At 40.8% G+C, this 24,799-nt stretch overlaps 1 protein-coding gene across 4 annotated transcripts; it reads left to right on the forward strand.

Moving 5' to 3' along the window:
* Window positions 1-831: 831 nt before the first annotated feature.
* PPP4R3B (protein phosphatase 4 regulatory subunit 3B) lies at window positions 832-24,000 on the forward strand. Of its 4 annotated transcripts, none has more exons than XM_059828482.1 (16): window positions 832-980; window positions 2,116-2,171; window positions 8,229-8,327; window positions 9,930-10,550; window positions 14,014-14,091; window positions 14,893-15,009; window positions 16,158-16,274; window positions 16,637-16,768; window positions 17,204-17,306; window positions 18,400-18,441; window positions 19,117-19,275; window positions 19,988-20,157; window positions 21,314-21,453; window positions 21,919-22,103; window positions 22,560-22,762; window positions 23,586-24,000. In XM_059828482.1, exons 1-16 carry the CDS (start codon window positions 839-841, stop codon window positions 23,679-23,681), a joined length of 2,460 nt encoding a protein of 819 aa, XP_059684465.1. In that variant the 5' UTR covers window positions 832-838; the 3' UTR covers window positions 23,682-24,000. The 4 variants fall into 4 exon arrangements, with proteins under 4 accessions (XP_059684465.1, XP_059684468.1, XP_059684467.1 ...); XM_059828483.1 differs by having other exon boundaries at window positions 858-961; XM_059828485.1 differs by lacking the exon at window positions 19,117-19,275.
* Window positions 24,001-24,799: the final 799 nt, after the last annotated feature.

The raw sequence follows: 24,799 nt of genomic DNA on the forward strand, positions 1-24,799 counted from the left end.
GTAACAAAATGCATACTATGGTACAGGCGTTAAGGTGTGCCCTGCTGTGGTAAAGGGGTCGAGTGGCTAAAAGAGATGCCACGGAATAACCTTGCTGCTATTTTGTGATGCGAGGGAAACCTTTTTCTCCAGAACTTCAACTCTAGGCCCTCCGTGTGCTGCAAGAGCTGTGTTACACAGCACAGCCTGCTCCCAAAGCTTACCCTGGCGCGGATGGGGGTCTTGCCCATCGTTTTGTGTGGTAGCGGTGGCCCCGGGCAGGCGCCTACCCCTTTCCACCGCTGTGCAGGGGGAGGCAGCTACCAGCCTTTAGGATCGACTTTAGAAGGAAAAAGAGGGGGTTTAAGCCTTGGGGTGTTTACCGGGGGAACCTGTTCACACGTCGGCTGAAGGTGGCTGCAGGCCCCCGCCGGCCCGCGCCTGCCGGAAAGCGACCCGGGGGCCGTGAGGGCGTGCGGCGGCCCCGCCCCGCCCCGCCCGCGGCCGCCGTCCTGTCGGCGGCGCGGCGGCAGCTGCCGGCCGCCGTAGCCCCTGCGAGGGGAGCCCGTGGCCGGGCTGGGAGGAAGAGAAAGGCGGCGAGAGTCGGGTTACAAGATGGCGGCGGCGCTGCGGTAGCTGCTGAGGCGGCGGAGCGGCGCCAGCGAGGGCCCGAGCCGGGGCGCGGCGTCGCTCTCTCGCCGTCGGGGAGCCATGAAAAGCGGCGCGTTAAAGGCCCCGCGGTGCCCCTGAGCGGCCCGGCGGCCCCGCTTCCTCCCCCCGCCCTCGCTCCCTCGCCCCCCGGAGGCGGAGCGGGCCCGGGCCTGGGCCAGGGGCCGGCGCGGAGGCCCGAGGCCGCACCATGTCGGACACCCGTCGGCGGGTGAAGGTCTACACCCTCAACGAGGATCGGCAATGGGACGACAGGGGCACCGGGCACGTCTCCTCCACCTACGTGGAGCGGCTCAAGGGGATGTCGCTGCTGGTGCGCGCCGAGTCGGACGGTGAGAGCGTGGCCGGGGCTGCGCGGAGGCCTAGGCCGCCCGCCGCCGCCCGCGCCCGGGCCTCCTTCCCTCGCTCCCCGCGGCACCGGCCCTTGCCGCGCAGCCCGCCCGGCTCCCGCGCCCCTCGCAGCCCCGCTCGCCAGCGCTGACACCCGCCGGGCTTGGCTGCTGGTGTCTTCCCTGCCCGCGTTTATCAGGGAAGACCCCAGAGGATTATTATTATTTTCTCCCCCCCCCCCCCCCCCCTTCTTTCCTGTAGCTGCGGCTCCGTTCAAAGTTTCCTTCCCCAGATAAGCCGCAGCGGTGTTTACCCCTGTGGCCCTAGACTTTCCCCCTCCCGGTTACCCGAGCCGGCTGCCTCTCTTTTGGCTGAATAGAGATGAAGTTGTTACATGTGACGACATCTTGTTCGCTTTTGGAGTGTTCTTCTCTTCCTCTTCTTGCTACTATAAAAAGTTGTTTGTTTGTTTCCCCTAGAAATTCACTGATTGTATTCGAGTTGTGTGGCGTTCCTCATGTTTTATTGCACTTTAAAGTCACCTTAAGGATCTCTTTTGGAGGGGGGAGAGTACACGCTGGCCACTGTGTCAGCCGACAGGTGCTAACGTGCTAAATAAACCACCTAAGACTGGTATAAATTACTCTGGAGCTGTTGCCGGGATACATACACTACTTGCATACACAAGATAAAGTCCCTGGGTTTATAGTATCTAGATGATTCACTTCTGAAGGACAGTTGAAGGAAATAAAAGCAAATGGTCCACGTGGCTTCTGTGGGCAAAAACATTTTCGTGCTGGGTAGTATGTTACCTGGTGCAAATCTGTATCGGTTTGCTCAACAGCCTTTAAACAAGCCAGTTGTCGCACCAGGTTTCAGGAGGAAAGACCGTGCTACAAGGAATTTTGGTCTAAATTAGAAGAGAAAAATAGATTTTCATATGGATATTTACGTTGAATTTTGTCTTACCCGGCTTATTTTAGGGAATTATGTTTAAAGAAGATGGTTCTCCTAGACCTTATGGAAGATATGGATTAAGTAGAGCATATGTTGGCTGGCACATGGGCGGTGGTTGTAAGATGCACGGAGATGTTTATTTTGTTAAACTCAGTAAATATCTCTTCATACCTTTTTCAGGTTCACTACTGTTAGAATCGAAGATCAATCCCAATACTGCGTATCAAAAACAGCAGGCAAGTATTACTGTTATGCTTTATTTTTTCTGATTACTGACGCTAAAGAATTGTTTTGTGCTGAAACTTAATTGCGTTTTTCAGAAGAAAAGCAAAGCGGCATGACATGCGTTTGTCAGTGATGTTTTTCATAGAGGTGAAAAACTCGCTTAGAAGCCTGTAGGTGCTATAATACTTCTCATTCTAGAAATGAAAATGTTGGTCTCCTAAAAAACCCTATTGGATTTCAGTCCTTGAAGAGAATATATTCAATTTGGATAAATACTGAACTCATTACAGGAAAAATAGTTAGAAACATACATGTGTAACTTTTGTCTCCCATCCCAGGCCGTATGAAATAATTGCCGAATTAGGAAGGCAAAACACTGGCCAGGCCTGCTACAGTGTATTTACTTCTGGAGTTCTTTTTCTGGAAATAGCACGAAGGAATTTGTCTTTGTGGGACTTCTTTCATTGTTGCTGTTTAGTCTTTGTTTTAAGCCTTGAAAACTTCTGCTATCCTGAGTAAAGTGACTAGCCATGGTGAGACTTACTTGCATGGTTGCCTTCTGCAAAACAAAGAAGTAAAACAGTTGGGAGCTATGTTAATAGGTCATTTTTGTTTAATCCACTAAAAAATGAGCTTACTAAATCTCTTCTGCTTTTATTGCTTTTTCCTTTTTCTGCATTAACTTTTGGTGTCTCTGCTGCCTACATTGTTCTCATGGTTATTACTGTGGTTTTTTTCTGTCTGTTCCTTTGTTCTGCAGTAGATTCTCTGTTCCTTTTGTTGAGTGTTCTATACTGCTCTTCATCATTATGGTATCTAGAAGAGTTTCAGCACTAGAAAACAGTAGTTTTGTTCTTCCTAAATCATGAAGAGACTAATCTGTAAGGATTTTGTTTGTTTTGATTTTTTTTTTTCCCCCCAGTGGAAAGGTGACAAGTTATGTTATGAGAATTTGAGGAAAAGAGACTTTGTTAGCTCTTAAGCACAGGTTGGCTGACTTTAGCTTAGGAGCGAGTCAGAGTCTCGGGCCTAGCTGTTCAGAAGGCTCTGTTTTCTGTGGTTTCCACTTTTCACTCATTAGATATTGGTGGTTTTAGTCAGGTGGATGACAGTCATAGGCTTTCCTTGGGCGGGCCTTGCTGAGGAAGGACGGTCTTTATGGAGCTCTGCAGGGTTCTGAAAGTCAGGAGCCTTGAACTGCTTCCTGTTTAGTAGAGGAAAGTAATACATAATGAAATACGAATGCAGATTATGTTGTTGCAAAGTTTTAAATTGCTTCCTTTTGCAGCCTGTTTTCTGAAACGTCATAAAACTGATTATTTGAAAGCCTTCTTTACTTAATTGGTAGCAAAATTTCAAGTGACTTAAGTAGCTTTTGTTGTCATTTCTCTTGTGGAAGTCTTTGTAGGTTGTAGTTTTGAAAAACTCAGACTGAAGTTTATTTTGCTTGGCTTCTATTACTGATTCTAACACTTTTGTGTCCTCGTGGCTGAAAGTGTTTGCTTCACTGTTCGCTCTTTCAAAGAAGTTTGGGTTGGTTTTGGTTTTTTTTTAAGAGGAATAATGATTGATGATTTCCAGAGACAGGTTCTAGGTGTGCCTAACCTCTGAAATAGTACAGCTTTTAGTTGACACAGCTTTGTCCTCAAGTTTTACATGCTTCCTTCTGAGTAGAGTAGAGAAAAGCAGACCTTAATGTAGCATTCCCATGCTTCTCTCACCTCTGAAAAATTGTAATATTCAAACCTGGGTGTCTCAGGAGCAGATCCTTTTTAAAAATGGTGGTAAGATTTAGGCAAAATATTTGGGTTAACCAAAGATGAAGAGAGGTGGTCTTTCCAGTGTCCCTACTTGAATGTTGAAGTTTGTTACATAGGTGGCCTGAAGACACGGGGGCTTTACGGATCTGGCCAGGCAGATGCTTGTAGCTGAATGGCAGTGTGGAGGAGAGTGCTCTTTTTCCACTTGCCAGAGTTCAACTGCAGATTTTTATTAAGGTGCTGATCACCTTGGGTTTGGGGAAAGCTGCAAGATGGTGCAGTTTGATGGAAAGGAAACACGCCCGGCCTACACATCTGTCTTCATAGAAATTACTTGAATGGACTTACAGGATAGCAGTCACTTAAATTGTGACTTGCATGCCATCATTCTGCAGAAACAAAACCACCCTGATTTTTAGTTGCTGTGCATCAGTCTGTGATTGCCAATTTTATACTGTTTGTTCTAAGTAATACTATAACTGTTGACCAACTGTAAACAGGGCAGGCCTGTTACCTGCCTTCTTGAATCGTGTTTATGGTCACTAGCTTTCGTGCAGAAGTAATTCTGTCAAGGTGTTAGGCTTGGATTGGACATAGGTGCCAGGCTGCTCAGCATACAACATAAAAGAATCTCTAATTCCATGTATGCAAAGAACATGAGAGCTTGAAGAGCTTTAGATGCCCCTGGATTTTGGGGCATAGGCTTTGAGAGTTACATATGTCCACTGGACACCCCATGTTGGCCAAAGGGCAGGGTCAGTTATGTTCTGGAGGCTCTAGCAGGAGCAGTTTAAAAAGTTGTTACCACACCCATTTGTTGTTCCACCCTCTGCTTGAGGTTACTGTTCCCTGGCAAAACTGGCACAGGAGTGAGAAATCAGATGGATCTGTTTGTGTGCTTTGTTCCTCCAGCTCAGTTAGGAGGGCGGTAATTTTCAGTTACGTGGCTGTAAGACTTTAAACTGCTACAGATATCCTTTCTGTGAACACTGCCTTCTGATGTTAACTCTCCTTTAGGTGTGATCTATCCATTTTCACATTTGAGGTGAAGAATGTGTGCAAATACTGTCTTTTGCACAGAGTTGCCATCGCTGGTGTGACAACAGAGCAATTTGCTTGAGGCAAAATTGGAGTTACTTGAAGCCAGGATTTAACGCATTTTCAGGGGTGCTGCTGAAGCCAGGCTGAGCAGTTTTCAGGGAGCTGCTTCACTCCTCTTCCATGCCAGCATGAGTATTCATGTTACTGTGTGACAGGTTAGATGTAGGAAGTGATTCAGTTGAAATACCTCTTTTTGCCGGATTAATTTTTATCGGCATGTGTTCCCCCATCTGATTCACTGCGCAGCACGCTTGTGCTGGCATAGCGTTGAGGGGCTGGTGCAGGAACAAGGAGAGGTGGAGTAGCAGACATTGTTCAAACCAATACCAACACTGAAGAGGGGTTTGAGCTACTCTCTTAGTTTAAATTGTTGTTCTGAAATAATCTCTTACTTTGTTTGTCTTTATATTGTGTTTGAGTGAATTAAGGAACACTGCTGTTGCTCGTCGACGGAGCAGCATTGCGGGTGCTAATCTAAGCAGGTGGGAGTGGTAGTCTCTCGCAGCAGCTAGGCCTGGAAGATGTCTGTCTGTGGCCTTCGTGGGTTGTCTCAGGTCATGCAGGAAGTGTATGCCAGTTGAGTAGATTTTATATTGGTATTGGACAATTATTTTCTGATGGAACTATCTTTTAGTCTTTCAGAAGTATTTTTGGAGAAACTTATGTAACTTCTGCTTTGTGTGGGCAGTACAGATTGAAAGGAGTTACCGTTCAGTAACTTGAGAATTCTCACAGAATTTTTGAGTGCAGTCTCTATGGATGCATGCAGTCATTTAAGTTACTGCACTATATCTCTTATTTGAATCATTCTGGGCTATGAATAGGACCTCTTCATGTGTGTGTCCTTCTTTGTTCACTGAGGCATCTCTGAGTCTCAGCTCACCTGGAAGTGTATTGATTTTGAGTGTCAGGGCATTATGAAGTTCACAGAATATCTCAAGATAAACATTTCAGATTTTGAGTTCTGTAACAGCCATAAAATTGTACTTAAGAATTCTTATTTTTTTAATTAATCTCTAAAAGAGAACCAGATGAGGGAGCTGATCAGACTTTTCAGAGCCTGCAGTTGACAATTACTATTTTTTCCTTGAAGCCCAGTTCAACTGCTCACTCTAAAATGGCACACTGTAAACATAGAGATTCAGCTGTCCGTGAGCCGGAGATGAGGGTGGACAGCTGTAAGCAAAAACCGTGTCAGCTGTATGAAGCTGTACCATTTGCACACGTGAATCAGAGCTCAAAAGCAGGGAGACTACCTATTAATATTTGTGATTGTAGGACAAAAGTGCAAGTGTAATATAGGGTACTGTAGTATAAACAAACAACTCACATGAACAGCATTAAAACCATAGTGCAGTGAGCTTAGTTCTTTCCAGAACGGGAAGACTTTGTTTCTTTAAAGGAATACATAAAAATGAGAAAGGGGGCGGGTGGAATTGAGCCTGTGCGAATGCTGTTGCTTTTAGCGTGGCCTGTGAGAGTTTTGGGAGAAGGAAGCTAACTATTGGTAGGCTTTTGTCAACAGTGTTGCTGTACGAAAAAGCTGTTATGCTAAGCTTTTTTTATTAAATGAAAAAAAAAGCTAAGACAAAACCCTCAAAACACGCAACTACATATATAGATATTGAGAGATTAAGATTACTGTAGAAATGACCTGAAAAATTAATGCCATATCAGCGATGCTGATTTTCATTCATGTTCCAGAGTGATAATTGTAGCAGCTGGAGAGTTGTGTTTGTTGAGGCAGACGCGTGTTTTTCGGATAGCTGTGCTGATGGAAGAGTTTACCTGCTGTCCCATGCCAGCTGCTTGTCAGCAGTCCTTTCCCAAACGTTAGTCCCCTCACGTCTGCCAGTGGAAATACTTACGAGTGCTCCCTGACCTGTGTAAGCCCAGATAACTGCATTAACAAAGGTCTGTTTAAACCATCTAAGCTAACCTGATTTTGATCGAAAACGATTAAGGAATGCTGACTGACAGTAGGTTCAGGAGTAGCAATGATCACTTGGTATTCATTATGGTTTGATCCCTCTGTCTTTGGCGGATACATGAAGGATGGTGACAATCTCATGTCATGGACTGGCCTTTTAGCAGAGTGAACACCTTACAGATAGTAATCAATCAGCTTCATCGTTTCCTGTCATTTGGTGCCCAAAGGGAACCAAGAAGTGTTTTGGGGGTAAAGACGCGAGGGGGCAATGGCAGTGTCTGTTTTTTGTTGCCCCTGAAGTTTCCTAAGGTAATCAGGTATCTGTAAGCCAGTCAGATACTTGTTTGGGTTTGGTTGCTAAGCTTAAAGATACCACTATGAATATTTTGTTTACAGTAAAAGTGATGCATAAGGTAAAGACTTACAAGCCTTGATAAGCTGTGTGGTGAATATTGACCTTTGTAAATGCGAGAAGGAAATTACTTTATTGACAATTAAGCAAGGGCTTGCTGGTGTTCAAAAAAAAAAAAAAGAGGGGCGGTAACATTTCAGGAAGTCAACAAACTTGGCAGAATGTTGAACCGTTTTGCTGGAGCTTATCAAATGTACTGCAAAGTTAGCAGAGAGCCGTTCAGTTTGAACATTTTAACATAACGATGAGTTTACTCTAGGATGCTGAACTATATTTTTGAGTGTTGAAGCACAGGCTTACGTTCCTTATGGTACAGCAGCAAGTGTCCTAATAAAACCTCATAAAAACCCCTTTTTACTCTATTCAGAAATTCCAGTGAATCTTCCAGATATACTGTGCAAGTGCACAAATTGAATTGGTAGAGGGAATAGTAACAATAGTAAACCCTTTCTGAGGAGGAAACACTGTAATCTTGGGGTTTTGTTTCTACTTTATTAAATATGAATAGAGTTAAATTGTTATATTGCAGGTTTTCTTAATCTGCTACAATGTGTGCATTCCCTTTTCAGGATTGTTGGCTCAGAAGTATGTTGCAGAAAAATGCCATTATAAGTGTTTTGGGTATGAAAAAAAGTATATTTGAATATATAATATGTAAGGTCATAAAATAGCAAAAAAGAAAGGTGATGTCCCTTATGGCACAACAGGTGATTTAATATTTCAGTGTCTTATGTTCTTTTTTGACAAGTGTAACTTTAATTAAAATTATTTCTTGTTTAGACATAGGACTTAATGGAACACAGATTAATATGCAGTGTAGACCTCTTTCAGAAACAATTTTTTTTGTTTGTTTTGTCTTAAACAGGATACCCTGATTGTGTGGTCAGAAGCAGAAAACTATGATTTAGCACTGAGTTTTCAAGAAAAAGCTGGTTGTGATGAAATTTGGGAAAAAATCTGCCAGGTACAGTTAACTTAAAATATTCTGTTTCTTCCAGATGTTTTAGTGTCTTCTGCGACTTCATGTGTTCGTGCTGTAATTTTAAAACCTACTTGTAAAATAAGCACGTATTCTTCATTATTTTCTGTGGCTTTTCTGTGCAATATCTTAAGTTGTCACTATTTAGAACACTAGTTGTTGTTCTCATAATTGAATTTCACACTTTTGAAAAATCAATGTAATGATAAGACACAGGTGCTAGGCATTTTAGGGGTTTTCTTGTTTGTTTTTATTAAAAAGGGGAATGCCAGAGTACTTTGTTTTAATTGTCCTCCCAGGCGGCCTTAGGAAGCTGGCTTGTTGGAGTGCGATGGAACTGAAAAAGCGATGTAATGCATAAGGAGCTAGATATTTCACTGTCAGAGACAAAGAGGTGGCACTGCTGTATGAGCTCAAAAATATCAGTGATACTTTTTTCATTAAGACCTAAGTCTTACTGACTGTGTCTTATGGATATTTCAATCTTCATTTTTTTATCGCAAAACAACTTAGATTTTATACTTTCAACTCTCGAAGCAACAAGTCAATGGAGTTGCCACCTATGTGTACTTAAAAGAAGAAACCCGGGCTTTCGTGTTGGAGTTTCTCACAACCTTCTCAGATTTTGAAATGGTGCAATGTTAACTAAAGAAACATAGAACTCTGATTTCCTAGCAGTTTCCTTTGAACAAACTAGGCAATTTAGATGCATTCTTCACCTTAGCATGTTTTGAGGTATGTCTTCTCAGACAGTTCTGAAGTACTATTGTTGAAAGGAACCGATCCTAGTAACCACAAGTATATGCGTCTAATAAATAGTCCAGGTTTTAAATTGGGGCTGAGCTGATGACCAGTCTGAGAGGCAGGTCTTCATGTGATCAGACAATGTAAACTGTTAGCTTTAGGCTTTTTAATCAGACTCCAAAACTCTTCCCACTTTGTCTGTTGAGACTCCTGCATAACATTGATTCTACAATGTTACGACCGACTTAACAACAGAAGGTTCTGAATTCTAGAACTGGATCGGTGAGGGCAACAAAAAGTATAGGATGTATAGGAGAAGACTGGGGAAAGGAGTTAGAGGGGGAGACAAAGCGGAAGGAAAGCGCAGAGTAGGGCGCAATTGCTTCCCGCTTTTCTTGTTCAATTTTGGTATTCGTGACATTTTCCTGCCTTTGTTCTTGGTCTTTTTGTTATGTTTCACTTAATCTTGGTGTAGCTGTGGGCTCTTACTATGAGTTTTAAGGCTTCTTACCCTTCCGTTTGAGACAACTGAAAGAAGGTTTTGTTACACCCTTCTTCTCTTTCTATATTTTGTGCTTGTCTCCAAGGTGCTTCAGACTTCTGGACTGCACAGATGCTGTTAGGGTTTGGTTTGGTTTGATTTTTTTGACAAATGTACTATTGAGGATAATAGTAGTGACTGTAGAATTTAGAGGCAGCAAACTTACTCCTCTGCGCAGCTAGACATTTTCCAGGCAACTGAAGGTATAAAAGTGCTTACGCACATGTTATTTCAGTTATTGCATTGATTATTTTCATGTGTGTTTTGAGATGAGACGGTAATTGTGCGTGCTCTCTGCTTAGGTCCAAGGTAAGGATCCTTCAGTGGAAGTCACACAGGACCTTATTGAGTCAGAAGAGGAACACATAGAAGAAATGCCTGAAACGAGTCCTTTGATTGACCTTCCTACTTGTGAACTCAACAAACTTGAAGAGATTGCTGACCTAGTTACCTCTGTTCTCTCCTCACCCATCCGTAGAGAAAAGCTAGCACTGGCCTTGGAGAATGAAGGCTATATTAAAAAACTATTACAGCTTTTCCAAGTCTGCGAGAATTTAGAGAACACCGAAGGCTTACATCATTTGTATGAAATTATTAGAGGAATTTTGTTCCTCAACAAAGCAACTCTGTTTGAGGTGATGTTTTCTGATGAGTGTATTATGGATGTTGTTGGATGCCTTGAGTATGATCCTTCTTTGGCTCAGCCAAAACGGCACAGGGAGTTCTTGACCAAAACAGCAAAATTTAAGGAGGTTATTCCTATAACAGACTCTGAACTCAGGCAAAAAATCCACCAGACTTACAGGGTACAGTATATTCAGGACATCATCTTGCCAACACCATCTGTTTTTGAAGAGAATTTTCTTTCTACCCTCACTTCCTTTATTTTCTTCAACAAAGTTGAGATTGTCAGTATGTTGCAGGTAAGTGGGTTTTAATATGGTATAGATGGATTATGTATAGATACCTCTAGCTGTAGTTTCAAAATTGATTATGGCTCTTCAACACTGTGTAAGTTAATCATATGTGCTTTCATTTGCATAATGTTTTGAATGCTTCCCCTTATTTCTGATGCCTTTTATTTTGGAGTTTGTAAATGGTAGATTTCAGGTGAGTATATCAATACTTTTTTAATGGGTTGTAAACAGATAAAGGCTCTTCTTGATTCACAAGCAACGTACACATTTTGAGCTGGTTTTGTATAGGTATTTGGGAACAAGCAACTTTCTGTATTATATATCAGGGACATTTGTGATGTCTTTATAACAAATTCTGAATCTGTGATTCAAAAGAGCATGTTCAGAACCACTCCTGTTACACTACTATTACTTTATGGTACTAATTTCAAATGTTCATGTTGTAGTAGCAGGTTAAGCAATTCATTGGGCTTTTTCTTCATACTGATATCCAAAAGTAAAAATTAATAAATAACCAACATGTTACTATGTAAAAAAAAACTTACTGCATACTTTGTAGTCAGAAGCAGGCTTAAAAGTAGTTGGGTGTGACAACCAAGCTGGACTGTGGAAGGAGCCTTGGTAAAGAGCTGTGTGTGATCTTCATGACATTTTGGGTATTTTCGGTTCATGCTTTGTTGTGCAAACTAATGGATACCAAAGTGGTTTTATTCTCTTTCTGATCCATGTCCTTAGAAAAATGGTACGTTTGTGTAGGAACAGAACGTGACAAACCTGTTGGTTTTGAGTGTGGATAGTCTCTGTGAAATAGGAAGATGTATTGAGGAGAAGAGGAGGGTAGTTAAAATTGTGGAAAGGGAGGGACACTGGAGAAATAACATTGCCGTAAGGAATATTTCAAAATAATGCAATGGAGGACTGGAAAAAAAATCAAAACTAAAGAATTTCAGAGAATTGCCTGAATAAGCTTTTGGGCTTCTTTCTTCTTTCTGTTTGAATAGCAGAAGGAAACTAAAAAGTAAATCCCACTTGCAGAATTAATGACTTTGTGTTAAATAAAGATTTCTGTGTTTATTCTTTTGCATATATTACTTTCCTAAAACTAAAAATAAATTCAGTATCATTCTCCTAAGGCCACAGTCCTGTTGGCATTTAGAGATTTTTCACTCTGTAAAGTTCGTTATTTTTCATTTAAGTTTTACTGTACTGAATATTTAATTGCGCCTTAACAGAAAACTATGATTTCCTGTTACCTCTAGTACTCTTAGAAGAAAGTTCTGAAATCCTCTGACAGTTCTTCACTGCTCTCAGTGACTGCCATCTTTGCCGTAGTAGGGAGAGTACATGGCACATAGGTTTGCTTATCTGTTTTAAAGACTGTAATTGAGACATGCATGATGATTTACAAATAACCTTGACGTATACATCATTTGACCTGCCTTGAGAATTACAAACTAAGAAGAAAGCACGCATGGAAGAGATGTTATTGATAGCATGCTTGAGGAAAATTACATGGTAGTATGGACCTCAGATTCAGGAGTGTTTTCACAGTCCCCTGATGTAAATCAGCTTTTTGTTGTGGCACAAGAACTCTAAAGCTCCTTTGGGTTTGGTGAACACATTAGAAGTCTTGTTACCCTAAATACACTGGCAAAGCTCCCTAGGAGAATGCGGTTTATAGGAGTAACAGATTGTGTTTGCTACGGCAGTAAAGCTCCTTTCTACGTGCCGCGAAGCAGTAGATCCCAGCGCTGCTGTCGATGAAAGGCAGCCACATGGGAAACTGAGCCAGCAGGCAAAGCAAACCTAGATCCCTCCTGTGCTTTAGGATATCAGGGCTACACTCTGCGGCAGCCTCATACAAGCAAGAGATCTTTCTGTTGCCAGGTGTTCTGTAGCGGGGATTTTCTAGCCTATCTATTGTTGATTGTGGTACAGTCATTTATTTTTTTAAACAGGCTTAATTAAGCTGTTAAAGCCAGCAAAGCTTAGAATAAACTACTAAGTCCATGTATGTTGCGTTCTCTCTGATGTTGATTCCGGGTATTACTTGTTTGTAAAGCACTTCTTTCCCCACGTCTTAAAATTTTGAGGAAAAAAATTATGTGAGCCTTTGGCTGGCATTCCTGTAGCTGTAAAAATTCTGTATTACGTTAGCCTAATAAAGCATATAGATTTTGGCAACAGCACACGGAAGAATAGAGAAGTAAGCACCCTCTACATTATGCAATGTAATGTTTATATATATTTATTGGAATGCTGCTGTTCATGTTTGTTCAATGCATAAGTAAAGTTGGTAGAGTTGAATCAGTACAGTGGTGCATAATTTTGTAATGCTGTAGCATAATGTTACTATTTGCTTTAAGATCTATATTGTATTTGGAAGGTAACAGAGACATTGGATTTGAGAGAATGCCAACACTATATTCTATGTGAAGGAGCACAGAGAAATCGATGTACAGAGAGGGCAGGAAAGTGCCCAAACAGTTGAGAGATGATGATGTTCCCCCTGGTTTTCTTGTACCTCTTGAGTATTAAGCAGTGGTGTAACTGAAATGCTTAACAAGAAGTGAAGTGTTGTCCTATATATACACTTAAAAATAAATACCTCTTGGTAGTGGAGGATCTGAACACAAAAAACAAATAATACTCAAAAAAGTTTCCTAGATTGGAAAAGCTGAACTTCTGCAAGTGGGGGGAGCTTGTTTTACTGAGAGTAAAGTTAATGGGGACATGGCTGCAGCAAACTCGTGATGTGTTAGTCTAGTCACCCTTGCATAGGCGGACTGAAAAAACATTTGCAATGCTGCAGGTCCGAAATAGGGTAACTGATACATGTGTGATGTTAACAGTGTAGTATGAACAGCACAAATGCAGCATGGTACAAATTGTATCTCGATTGGCAGTTTCTAGTGTAGAAGTGTATAGGCTGCCTCCCTGGAAGGTTACACGCACACCCTGGAGCAGAGACTGTTATTTTCTGTAATTTTGATGCGTGGGGGTGTGTGGCAAATTGTACAGTGAGTATGTGGGGTAGGGCAGAGCTGTAAACCACAGCGGGCGGCATGGCAGAGAAGGAAAGGAACTGACACGTTCTTTAGAGACTAGTCGTTGCGAAGGCAGTTTTAGTCATCATCACCTGTGCTCAGCTTCATGTATGGTTCTGCTCTCCTGGATCTGCTTCCACTGCACGGAATGAGTACTGAAATAATACACGGGAAATGATCCTCCTGAATGGGTACTCTTGCATTTCCCTTTTTTGTGATAAAATAATGTAGGTGTGAATAAAAAAGAAAAAAAGAACCCGTATCTACCAAGTCCACTAATGCATGGGGTTTTGTTTGTAATTAAGCATCATAGTTAAGCTTAAATTAAGTTAGACTTTCTACAGTGTGGGATCCAATGAAGAGCGATGCTTTAACTTCCAAGATGCATTGTGTAAGTCATATTCTTCTTATGTGTTATGCAGGAAGACGAGAAATTTTTGTCTGAAGTTTTTGCACAATTAACAGATGAAGCTACGGATGATGACAAACGATGTGAATTGGTAAGTCAGTGGTCTTGGTAGTTCTTTGAATGCTTTAAACTACAGAGATTAAGTAGAAACATGGAAACTGTTCTGCTAGTTCTGCAGTCACTGAGGTACTCCTGTAACTCTAGAATAATTCCCCGTGTAGCTCAGTCTTCATTTATGTACTCACTAGAAAAATACTTCTTGCAAGGTAAGCTATGATTTCTTTTTTCTAAATAATCATTTTATTGTTGAGAAAGTTCTAGCAGTAAACTGACATCCTAGACCTAAAGGTATACTTTCTTCCAAGTACTCTTCAACATACCATATCACTTACATTTGTCGTACAAACACTGCTTTTTTCACTGTACTTTACTCATTCAAAAAGATCTTTTAAGTCCTGTGACTGAGGATTACCAGTAGTCCCTTAATATATATATTACAAACATTATTTATCCTTCAATGTGTTTATCAGCTTATATTACCTTGCTAAGCATCTTTGTTCTTTCAAACAAAAGGCACGCCAGACAGGAGTATAAATCCTTCATAAGCTAGATGTGATAAAATAGCTACAAGGGTGACTGTATCTCTTTCTGAGGTGAATGTCAACCTCTTAAGTGTGTGTGTGCGTGTGTGTGTGTGTTTGGTTTTACTTTCTTCTGCTTTCCTTTGTTGATGTTGTTGAATGCTGGAGGAGAAAGGACTAGAATAATACGGTTTTCTAGGAAGGCGCATACCAGTGCCAGTACACAAACTGATACAAATTGTAACAGTTTCCTACTTTCAGAGAGTTCTCTGAATCAAATATACCTTAAATTATTTTTTCCTATATGATAGGTTAACTTTTTCAAGGAATTCTGCGCGTTTTCTCAGACGTTACAACCTCAGAACAGAGATGCGTTTTTCAAAACTTTGGCAAAGTTGGGAATTCTTCCAGCTCTTGAAATTGTAATGGTAAGTGAAAACTTAAAGCTGATTGTAATCAAAGAAAAAAAACCCCACGGCCATTTAACCAGTTTTTTACATCTGCTGAGCACCTTTGTGTGAGTTTGATTGGGCAGTTTTGCTCTGCTGAAAGTTGAAGTTTATTGCAACAATCAGAATCCAAAAGATGTCCACAGTTTTCAGAAGCAGCCTAACTTTATGGCCATTATAATTTCTACTTTGCGTGGTGGAGAAGTCTGTGGTAAATGCAGTCCTTTTGACAACATAGTGAAAAAGAGTATATTTCAATTTTACATGTGGCAGCTTGATTTTTTTTTTCCTGTTGTTGTTGGAACAGTGCCAAAGACGTATTTTTAGATAATCTTGAACTGTTAGCTTGTTGCTATCTGAAAGATCCTGTAATCCTGTCTTTTCAGAGGTATAAAGCAGATTAATCCATCTTAATCAGCAATGTGAAAACAGAGTTTTTCAGCCCTTTGGTTGAAGCAGCTGTTGCTGCCTGACCATTGCAATTCACATGTCAGTGCTGCTCTTACTCGGAAGCTATAAATTCAAGGGGTTTTTCCGTTCTGGAGTAGCAACCTGTGAACGTACCAAAGAGCATTGACTGCTATGGAAACGTAAAAGTCATACAGATGTTCAGTGATGGGATGAACCCTAATCTCATTATTCTTTTCCAGGGCTAGACCAGTTCAGATAGTTCCTGTTACATTAATATTACAGGCTTAGAAATTTTACAGTTATCAGAGAAAATCACATACCTTAAGGAAAAATTATTAATTCTTGTTGCCTGTAAATGAGTACAGAAGTTTTTGCACAAATTGATTTGTATAGTTGGTCCTTTTGTACAAAACCAATAAACCGTGGATAACAGGTACAGAGTATTTGCGTCTTAGATACTGCAGCAAGTAGCACCATACATATGTTTCCTGCCTCAATTAGGGCTATCAAATTCACAGAAATCCTTGCATTCTTTCTAAAGGACGGAAATAGCAGGGAAAAGATTTTGCTGTTTTGGTTTGTTTTTCTGTAACTGTAGTACTGCGTCTCTCTTAGAAACTTTTGTAATAAAATGTTCTCCCTGTTCTTTGCAGCTTTACTTGGTAATGAGTACCCAACTTTATTTACTCTAAGAAATGGATTTCTTTTTTTCTTAGGGAATGGATGATCTGCAAGTTAGATCTGCTGCTACAGATATATTTTCTTATCTAGTAGAATTTAGTCCATCCATGGTCCGAGAATTTGTAATGCAAGAGGCCCAGCAGAGTGATGATGTAAGTAAAAGTGTTTTGGAGATTGGTGAATATACTAGTTTTAGAGCAAACAGAAAAAAAAGCCAGCAAAACAAACCTCTCCAGCATTTGGAATACAGTTAGCCCAAAAATGTAGATGATAGAAACATAGGAAAAAATAGATTTAAGATATAAAAATTTCTGAGCATGTTGGTGTTCCATGTGTTCACAGGAATAAAATCGTAGCTCTGCCGAACAGTGATTTTAGGTGAGGAGGGTTGTGCTTGACTCTGGTCTCCACATGCAGTTCTTCCAGTTTTTCAGTTTCACTTAGTTTTTACTGGGGAGCCACTACTGAAACTGTCTCTAATTATTTTCTGGTTTGATTGGGGTTTTTTTTGCAGGATATCCTCCTCATCAATGTGGTCATTGAGCAGATGATCTGCGATACTGATCCTGAACTTGGGGGAGCTGTTCAGTTGATGGGGCTCTTGCGTACTCTGATAGATCCGGAGAATATGTTGGCCACAGCTAATGTAAGAAAATACAAAGGGGTAAAGACACTTTACTGTCTCAGCAAAATTAAAAGCCTGATATTTATTGCTGTTATCATGGTCGGAGGATAAAAAAAGATATTTTTATTCTTTTTTGACAATGTTGTGTGTATTGTGTGGTATTGTGCAAGTGGTTATTAAACTAAGCAGTCCCGTGCTTCAGTGAAGTAGTGTATTTGCATCCACGGTGGGGGGTTCTTGGTGAAGCTAGGTTGGTTTCATGTGTCTCAGATCGTTTCCCAAAATAAAGAAATATATCTTGAGTGAAGACAAAGTTGCAGGACCAACCAAAAAGATACAGGCAGACCTGAGGGAGTTGATAGAATTATTTGTAGGCTGTCTTTTATGTTGCTACTCGTTCTTACTGAAAAGGAAGTATAGAAATGCGAGTATTTAATAAAGTTATATTTGTTTTAGAAAACGGAAAAAAGTGAGTTTCTCAATTTCTTCTACAACCATTGTATGCATGTTCTTACTGCACCGCTTCTGGCTAATACATCAGAAGATAAATGTGAAAAAGGTAATGTTAATTTTTTTTTTTTCCCCTTTAAGTCTTGTAATGTTTTCAAGTGACTTGCAGTCCTGGTAACAGCAATAAGCCTGTGATGCGAGCTGGGAATACGCTTGCTGAAAACTCTTATTCCTGCAGCGACAGGGTTCTGTGGACAGAAGGGTTAACAGCCCTTTATTGCAGCTTTGAATGATAATGTATCTTTATGCTCTGTTTTGTAAAATATGTATCTGCTTGGTGTGTATTGTTAATCGTATACTAGTTCTACCAGTGTAATTTTAAAGAGTATTTGCTGTAAAGCAGAGAGTGTCTATAGTTCATAGTTACTTTTAGAAAAAAGTTTACAAAAACACTGTGACATTTATTAGTGGTTACGTGATTCCAGGCCCAGGTGTGCTCAGGTGATCAGCTCCGCAGACTAGTTTTTGCTTGGCTGTAGTATGGAAATGCTGAAAGAAATCTGTTCAAAGAAATACAATTTGGAGCTCCTTTATCTTGTTTCTTTTTTTATTTTTCCTGGTAATAGTAAATGAATTGGAAATCTCTGTTTGGCACACACAAATAACACTCAGTAGTTTGTCTCTAGTGCTTTACAAACAGAAATTTAACATCGTTACAACCTCTTGAGTCAGACTTTTTTCCGAGTGCTCTTTCAAGAAGTTAAATCAAACCAATACGTATTTGGTAAAAAACATATCTTTCATCTTACCCATCTTCTCATATTAAGTGTTAAGTCAAAAAGTAAATGTTTAATGCATTTTATACGGAAATAAAACTTGCAGAATATCTGTAGTACTCATTTTATAATATTATTTGAAAAATGGAGAGTAGGCACTTTCTTTTAGTCTAGGTAGGAATAATATTCCTAAGTATTAGATTACGTATTTTGCCCTAGTTGAATTTGAAACTTTGTAATGTAAATTGAATATAGAAATCTCACCTGGCATGCATTCCTGCTGTGTTCCCTATAGCTTACAGACGCTTTTGATTTGATGAAAAGTTTGAACAGCTGGTAGAACTGATTGTTTATCCCCATCTTTTAAATATTTACAGTGCTTTGAAAACCTTTTTGTCATTTTCATTTTCAATTTCTATTTATCAGACGCAGTAGTTGGGTCCACTAAGAGTAATACAATTTGTCCCGGTAAGTTTTACTTGACCTTGAGTTTTGAAACTTGTATGCTGTGTATGGTGTTTTTATTTAAAAAAAAAAAAGTAGTTAGATATGTCTGTATTTTATTTTTTTAAAATACTTTTTATTGAAGTAGATGTAGGTGCTTTGCTTCACTTGAGACGAGAGGAAGCTGAAGGAACATTTTCATCTGCTTTTGAGTTACTGGGTTTCACTTGGTTTTTTGCCCTAGTCTACTTGCCCCTGAAAGTTTAAGTCAATATTAGCAGAAGAGGTACTAAAGAGACACGGCTGAACTTTTACAGTTTGGATTTTTATCTGTGCAGGCTTCTTTTTTGAGCATTATGAAAAGACATTCCTAATTAGGTTCACAAGAATACAGGTCTGACTGGCTTTCTTCTTTTAACTACATACCGTTAATCTGGACTGCCGTAACCGGTAACTCGCTGATCCTGGCAGAAGTCCTGCTGCCAGTTCCGGGTGATTTTTGTGGCTGGTGGGAGGGAAGCCGAATTTGTGTGTGTGGTTTTGTTCTGACCCAATGTCCCACTTCCTAAAGCAATCCAGTGTGCCACTGAAAACATGGCAGGAATTGTAATGGCAGCTGAGCTTGGTGATGATTTGGTGCATGACAGTACTTTTGGTGGGTTTTTTTAGTATAACTTACGGCATTAATTTTTCTCATAGATAATTATCAAACGGCACAACTACTTGCCTTAATTTTGGAGCTGCTTACTTTTTGTGTGGAACACCACACATATCACATCAAGAATTACATTATGAACAAAGACTTGCTAAGAAGAGTACTGGTCTTGATGAATTCAAAACACACATTTCTGGCCTTGTGTGAGTATGGAGCTGTTGTGATTTCCTTCTTCAAGGCTTTGTATGTACTGTGTGGAGTGTGTATGAGTAAAAATGTATACTAAAATTGAAAATTCATGTTTAATTTCTTTTTTATTACTGACTAGCTGTTAAGCAATTTTGGAAAAAAGGTAGCAGATGTCTGTTAATGTAGACTAGTGCAGTTTATGGTGGGAGAAGAATTGTTGTATCTTTTGAAGTCCACAGTGATCCTTTCAAGTCTTTCTGACAGTAAGGATCATTTGTGATCAGCTGTCTTATCTCATTTGAATGGAAATACTGTCATTTCTTAATAATGTCATAAATCTAGCGCACCTTGTGGAGAGGGAATGAAATTTTGTGAACCATGGTGTTTAAAGAACAGGGGCTGGTTCTGGGAGGTGCACACAGTGAAGCACAGGAATGAGCTAATAATTTAACTTCACCTGTGCTAAAGTTTATTGCCGCTGTATTTCAAGAAGAAATTAATGGACCCTGATCGCATTCAAATACCCAGGAAAGTCAAAGAATGAAAGAAAGTTACCTGTCAGCAAACGTTTCTTCTGAACTTTTTCTGAAAGTGCTTTTTAATGCTCTTGGGTTGGGGGCGCATCTTCCTCTCAGTAACGTCAGGTTCTTTCAGCTCTTTCCAAGAGAAGCAGATTGGAGCCCTGGCCTGTAGTTATTAAATTCTTGAATTTCTTTCTTCATACAGGTGCTCTTCGCTTTATGAGGAGGATAATTGGCCTAAAAGATGAATTTTACAACCGTTATATCACCAAGGGAAACCTGTTTGAACCAGTTATAAATGCTCTGTTGGATAATGGAACTAGGTACAATCTGCTCAACTCTGCAGTGATTGAGCTGTTTGAGTTCATCAGAGTGGTGAGTTGAACAGCTTCTTCAGCTCTTACACATGTGTGGCATCTCAGGTAGAAATACAGAATGCAAATCTTTCACATGAAACAGTGTGTTACTACTAAAAATCCCGTAGATAAATACCCGAATAGAAAGGAGCCAGTAAGCTGCTTCACCGCTTGTTTTACTTGCTCGTCCCTTCAGAGAGTATGTGTCGGCCCTATTTACGTATAAGTCTGTGTAAGAGATCGTATCCTATAGATGAAATTCTTTTAAGTGGTTGACAGTGTTTCTGGACTAGTTTCTGGACTAAACTTCCAAGTGAGGAATTAAGTGAAATGTTAATATGTGAGTAAATCTGGGTATTATTGGGTGGGTCTAAATGAGACTAATTTGACTATACGTTTGAATGATGATTGTCCTTTAAAATCCTACACACGTGTTTTCTTAGACAGTGCCAGCTTTGAATCGGCAGCTTTTCCACCGGCAGTGTTTGTGGGAACAATGTGTATGTGGACAGGACAGACAGGACAAGCAGGAGCGCCCAGTTTGTTGTGTTGCTGGGGTGGAAAACAGGGACTCGCAACAGCTCCTGAGCTACTCGCTGCCGGTGCCTTGATGTGTGTGGGAGTCTTCTCAGGGAGTCTTTGTGGTCTGCGAAAATGAAGGGCAGCTTTTAGTCGTAGGGTATCGTAGCTGCTGTCGTTTCCAGCAATAAGAAAATGCATTGTGTCTCCAGGCGACTTTTGCCAGCGTGGTACGCGAGTTAAGCTTTGCCTGATAGGGTGAGGCTTGTTAGAGGGTGACTGACCAAAAGGCGCCTCATCCCATGTCTGCTGCGGTAGTTGCTGAGGGCCAGAAAGAGCTAAAACTTGTGGGGAAAAACTCCTGGCTTTCTCAGGAAGGCTTCATCCTAGATAGCAAGCATCATGGTTTAATCAAACGATGACAAACAGAATTGGGACAGCACCGAGTATATTGTCTATTTATATGGGAAATTTAATAATCATTTCTAGATTTTCAGCTTTTTTATTAAAGAAAAACCTGATGACTTCATATTTGTTCTTTACAATAATATTTTGACTCTGGACAATGAGTCAGTTAATTTTAAAACTAAACTCCAGTTTTCTGAACTTCTGCATGTTAATATTTGAGACTGAAACCCTGTTTTGTCCTTATGCAGGAAGATATTAAGTCCCTTATTGCACATATAGTCGAAAACTTTTATAATGCACTTGAATCTATCGAATATGTTCAGACATTCAAGGGACTGAAGACAAAATATGAGCAAGAAAAAGACCGACAAACCCAGAAACTGAACAGGTATGACCCAGTTTATGTATTCTGAGACTTCTGTTGAATGGCATTATGTAGTCTCTTCTTCCTGCTGGTTGGTTTTTTCTCTCCTAGAGGGCAGAAAAAGCAGAAGGGAGTGGGGACTGGGGTTGCTTTTCATTCCTGATGAAAACTTCTTCAATTCGAGTAAACCCGCACCTGGCTTTCCTTGCAGCCTGCTGTAGTACAGTCCGTATTTGTCCCTATTTTAAATGTTACATTCCAAAAACTCTCAGCTTCTGAAGAGCAGAATCTTCTTCTGTCATTCAGAGTTAGGATTCAGTCTGCCTTACTGTCAGCTGGGGTTTTGGTGAAGAGTACGGTGACGGACGGAGCTGGGCTGCCTCCTCAAACGCACTGAATTCACTCTAAAGCGTCAGAAGCCATTTCTCATTCTGGCTGAGTCCAAAACAGCAGGCAAAGCTTGAATCACTTGTCGTGTGTCTCTTACAGTGTTCCATCTATATTGCGTAGCAATAGATTTCGCAGAGATGCCAGAGCCTTAGAGGAGGATGAAGAAATGTGGTTTAATGAAGATGAGGAGGAAGAAGGTGAAGCTGTTGTACCTCCGGTTGAGAAGTCAAAACAGGAGGATGATTTTCCAGATAGCTATGAAAAATTCATGGAAACTAAAAAAGGTATTTACTCAATTTCAGCTTGTCAGCCCTGGAAGGGCTCTGTGGCAGATCCGTGGAGTGTCACGTAAACAAACCAGTTGCCTGTGCTCTGTATCGTAAGCAGGAGTAAGGGTATTCCATGTCACTAAGTAATGAATTCCTACTGTGTCTTTGCAAGCTAGTTCAGGATTAAAGTAACAAGTTAAATTGCTCCAAGTCTGCATCTAGTTTTAAATGCCATTCAAAAGCAAAACTTTGTGTGTACTTTTGTGTGCTGAGTGAGCAAGGTCCCCGTGCCCACAGCCTCTGTGCCATGCTCAGCTTGAATGCTGGCATGCTTTGGATGAGGTCGGTAGGTGAGCTGCTGATTTCAACTGAAATAAAAAAAAAAAAAAAAAGGCAGCTTTTGCCCTGTGATGTGGATTGTACTGCGTTGTGTACGGCTGATACTTAAGTATGAAAATGTTTGTCCCTCAGCTAAGGAGAGTGAAGACAAAGAGAATCTTCCAAAAAGGACTTCAGCTGGGGGATTCAAATTCACTTTTTCCCACTCAGCCAGCGCAGCCAATGGTGCAAATGGTGCAAACAGTAAATCCGTGGCAGCTCAGACGTCACCAGCAAGCTCCAACGGCTCCTCTTCAAAGAACACAACCCTGACCACAGCGGTGACGGCCACGAAGGTGGGAGAACTTGTACGAAAGCTGCTGTCCTCGCTTGGGACAGTGGAGCAGCGTAATGAGACTTTACCGGTTGTAATGTGGTACGGGCAGCATTAGCCGCTCGGCAGGGCATCTTGTTGACGTATAAATTCACCCAAAGCTCTGTCTAGTTAAACCATTACTAGTTGTGGGGAAGGTTTAAGGAAGTATTAGGGTGGGGCTGGAGTCTGTTGGTAATCTGGTGGACACAGTTTAATCTCCTGCCTGATCTAACTGCTCCCACTCCTCAGGTTTTTTAAGTGTCCAGTCGCTGCTCTGTGTGTGTGGTAATACATCTGAGATTGTTCTTTTCTGAATTATGTTAGTGTCCCCCACCCCATCGGGGAATTAGTAAGTGTTTTTAAGCAGATGAAATACAGGAAGCGGTACCTCCATTATGTCTTACACAGTCGTGCGTTACATTTGAATCTTAGCCTGCGAGCGCCTGAGAGGCTACAGAGAAGTGTGGCAAAAATTTTATTGCACACACCTAAGACTTACCAGCAAAATGGATGTGCAGTGTACACGTTGGATTTTGTGACTGTCCAGCTGGGAGCTTAAAAAGTGGTTTTTCAGTAATTCTGAGGCCAGATGCAGAGGAGCAAGGAGGTTCCAGTACTTTTTTAACCTTGAGGTTTGAAAACATTCTCAAGACAACTGGGTCTTTGAATGAAAAGGGCATCCCCAAGAAACCTTCTGCAGGCTTGTGTCCCCCGGACTGGCTGGCTGGGGTTATGTACTGAAATTGCACGTTCCTGGGTGGTTTTTTCAATGTGAGATTTTTTTCTTTTTTTTTAATTGGCAGGGAAGTCTAGTTGGCCTAGTGGATTATCCTGATGATGAAGACGATGATGAAGAGGAGGAGACATCTCCAAGGAAAAGACCTCGTCTGGGTTCATAAATGAAACCAAAACTTTGGAATAAAAACTTTTATTATGGGGTTTCAAATGCTGCAACTGTTTTAAGAGCTAAAAAGAATCTGTTTCAGAAAGCTTTCTTCCATGAGTATATAAGATAATACAAGGAGTAGCAAAGGAAACTCAGTGTATCAGCTAGAAAGGGTTAGTTCTGTAAACACAAAGCTTCCAAGGAACTTAATATCTTTCTAGTAAGCAAGGAGTCTGCCATTCAGGCTGTCAAAAAAAAGAAAAATGAAAAAAAAAGTGGGTTAGTATTCACAGAACCTGGATGAGGGCTTCTCAGCAAGGAAAGTCTCAGGTGTCGGGAGGGCAGGGGGAGGGAAAGGTATGGTAAACACTTTTTTAAAAATATTGCAGGGTTTCCCCAGTGTTTAACAGAACTAGGACAAAAAAAAAATAAAAATTGAAGCTTAAATTTTGAACCCAGTAATCTTAATTTTGTAATGGTGCTGTCAGTTGTGTTCTTTTAGCAATGCCTCTTTTAAAAACATTTTAAGGGAAAACTAACTCTGTTTGCATAAGAACAATCCAGATTTTGGGACCATTTATTACCTATTAAATCGCATCTCTCATGGTTGGAGGGAGGGACACGGCAGTTATAGTGCATGTTGAGTTGTTTAAAACAGTTAAAAATAAGGTTTAATTTCTGGTTTTCAAGAGGAGAAAATGGAAGCTGGATTCAAAATGGATGGTTTTGCTTGTTTTTTCAATGAGACGTCCAGTAATATCTATGGCAAGGAACAATCGCTTCCAAAATATCTCCAGGAGCTGCTTGTGTCAGAGTGGTGCTGTGCACGGCACGCCCGAATAGCTGTTGGCTTCACGTGGTGGCAGATAGCGAATTTGAATCCCTTCCGGTGGTGTTAAATGAGCTGTCTCTTCTCCGAGCAGCAAGCCCTTTTCCTGGTCGCAAGTTTAAATTGCGTAATTGAGGTGGTAGTAAGAAACACTAACAGGTTTTTCATAGCGATGAATTTTGCGGCGTTTTAACACCAAAGTCACTTTGGACCAAGACGGAATTATTACTAACAGAACACCGGTCTCTGAGGCAGAATCGACAAGCAGCACCTGAATCGGGGTGTGACATGAAAGCTGCTTT

Source organism: Gavia stellata, chromosome 23, assembly GCF_030936135.1.
Source record: "Gavia stellata isolate bGavSte3 chromosome 23, bGavSte3.hap2, whole genome shotgun sequence".
Classification (NCBI taxonomy): domain Eukaryota; kingdom Metazoa; phylum Chordata; class Aves; order Gaviiformes; family Gaviidae; genus Gavia; species Gavia stellata.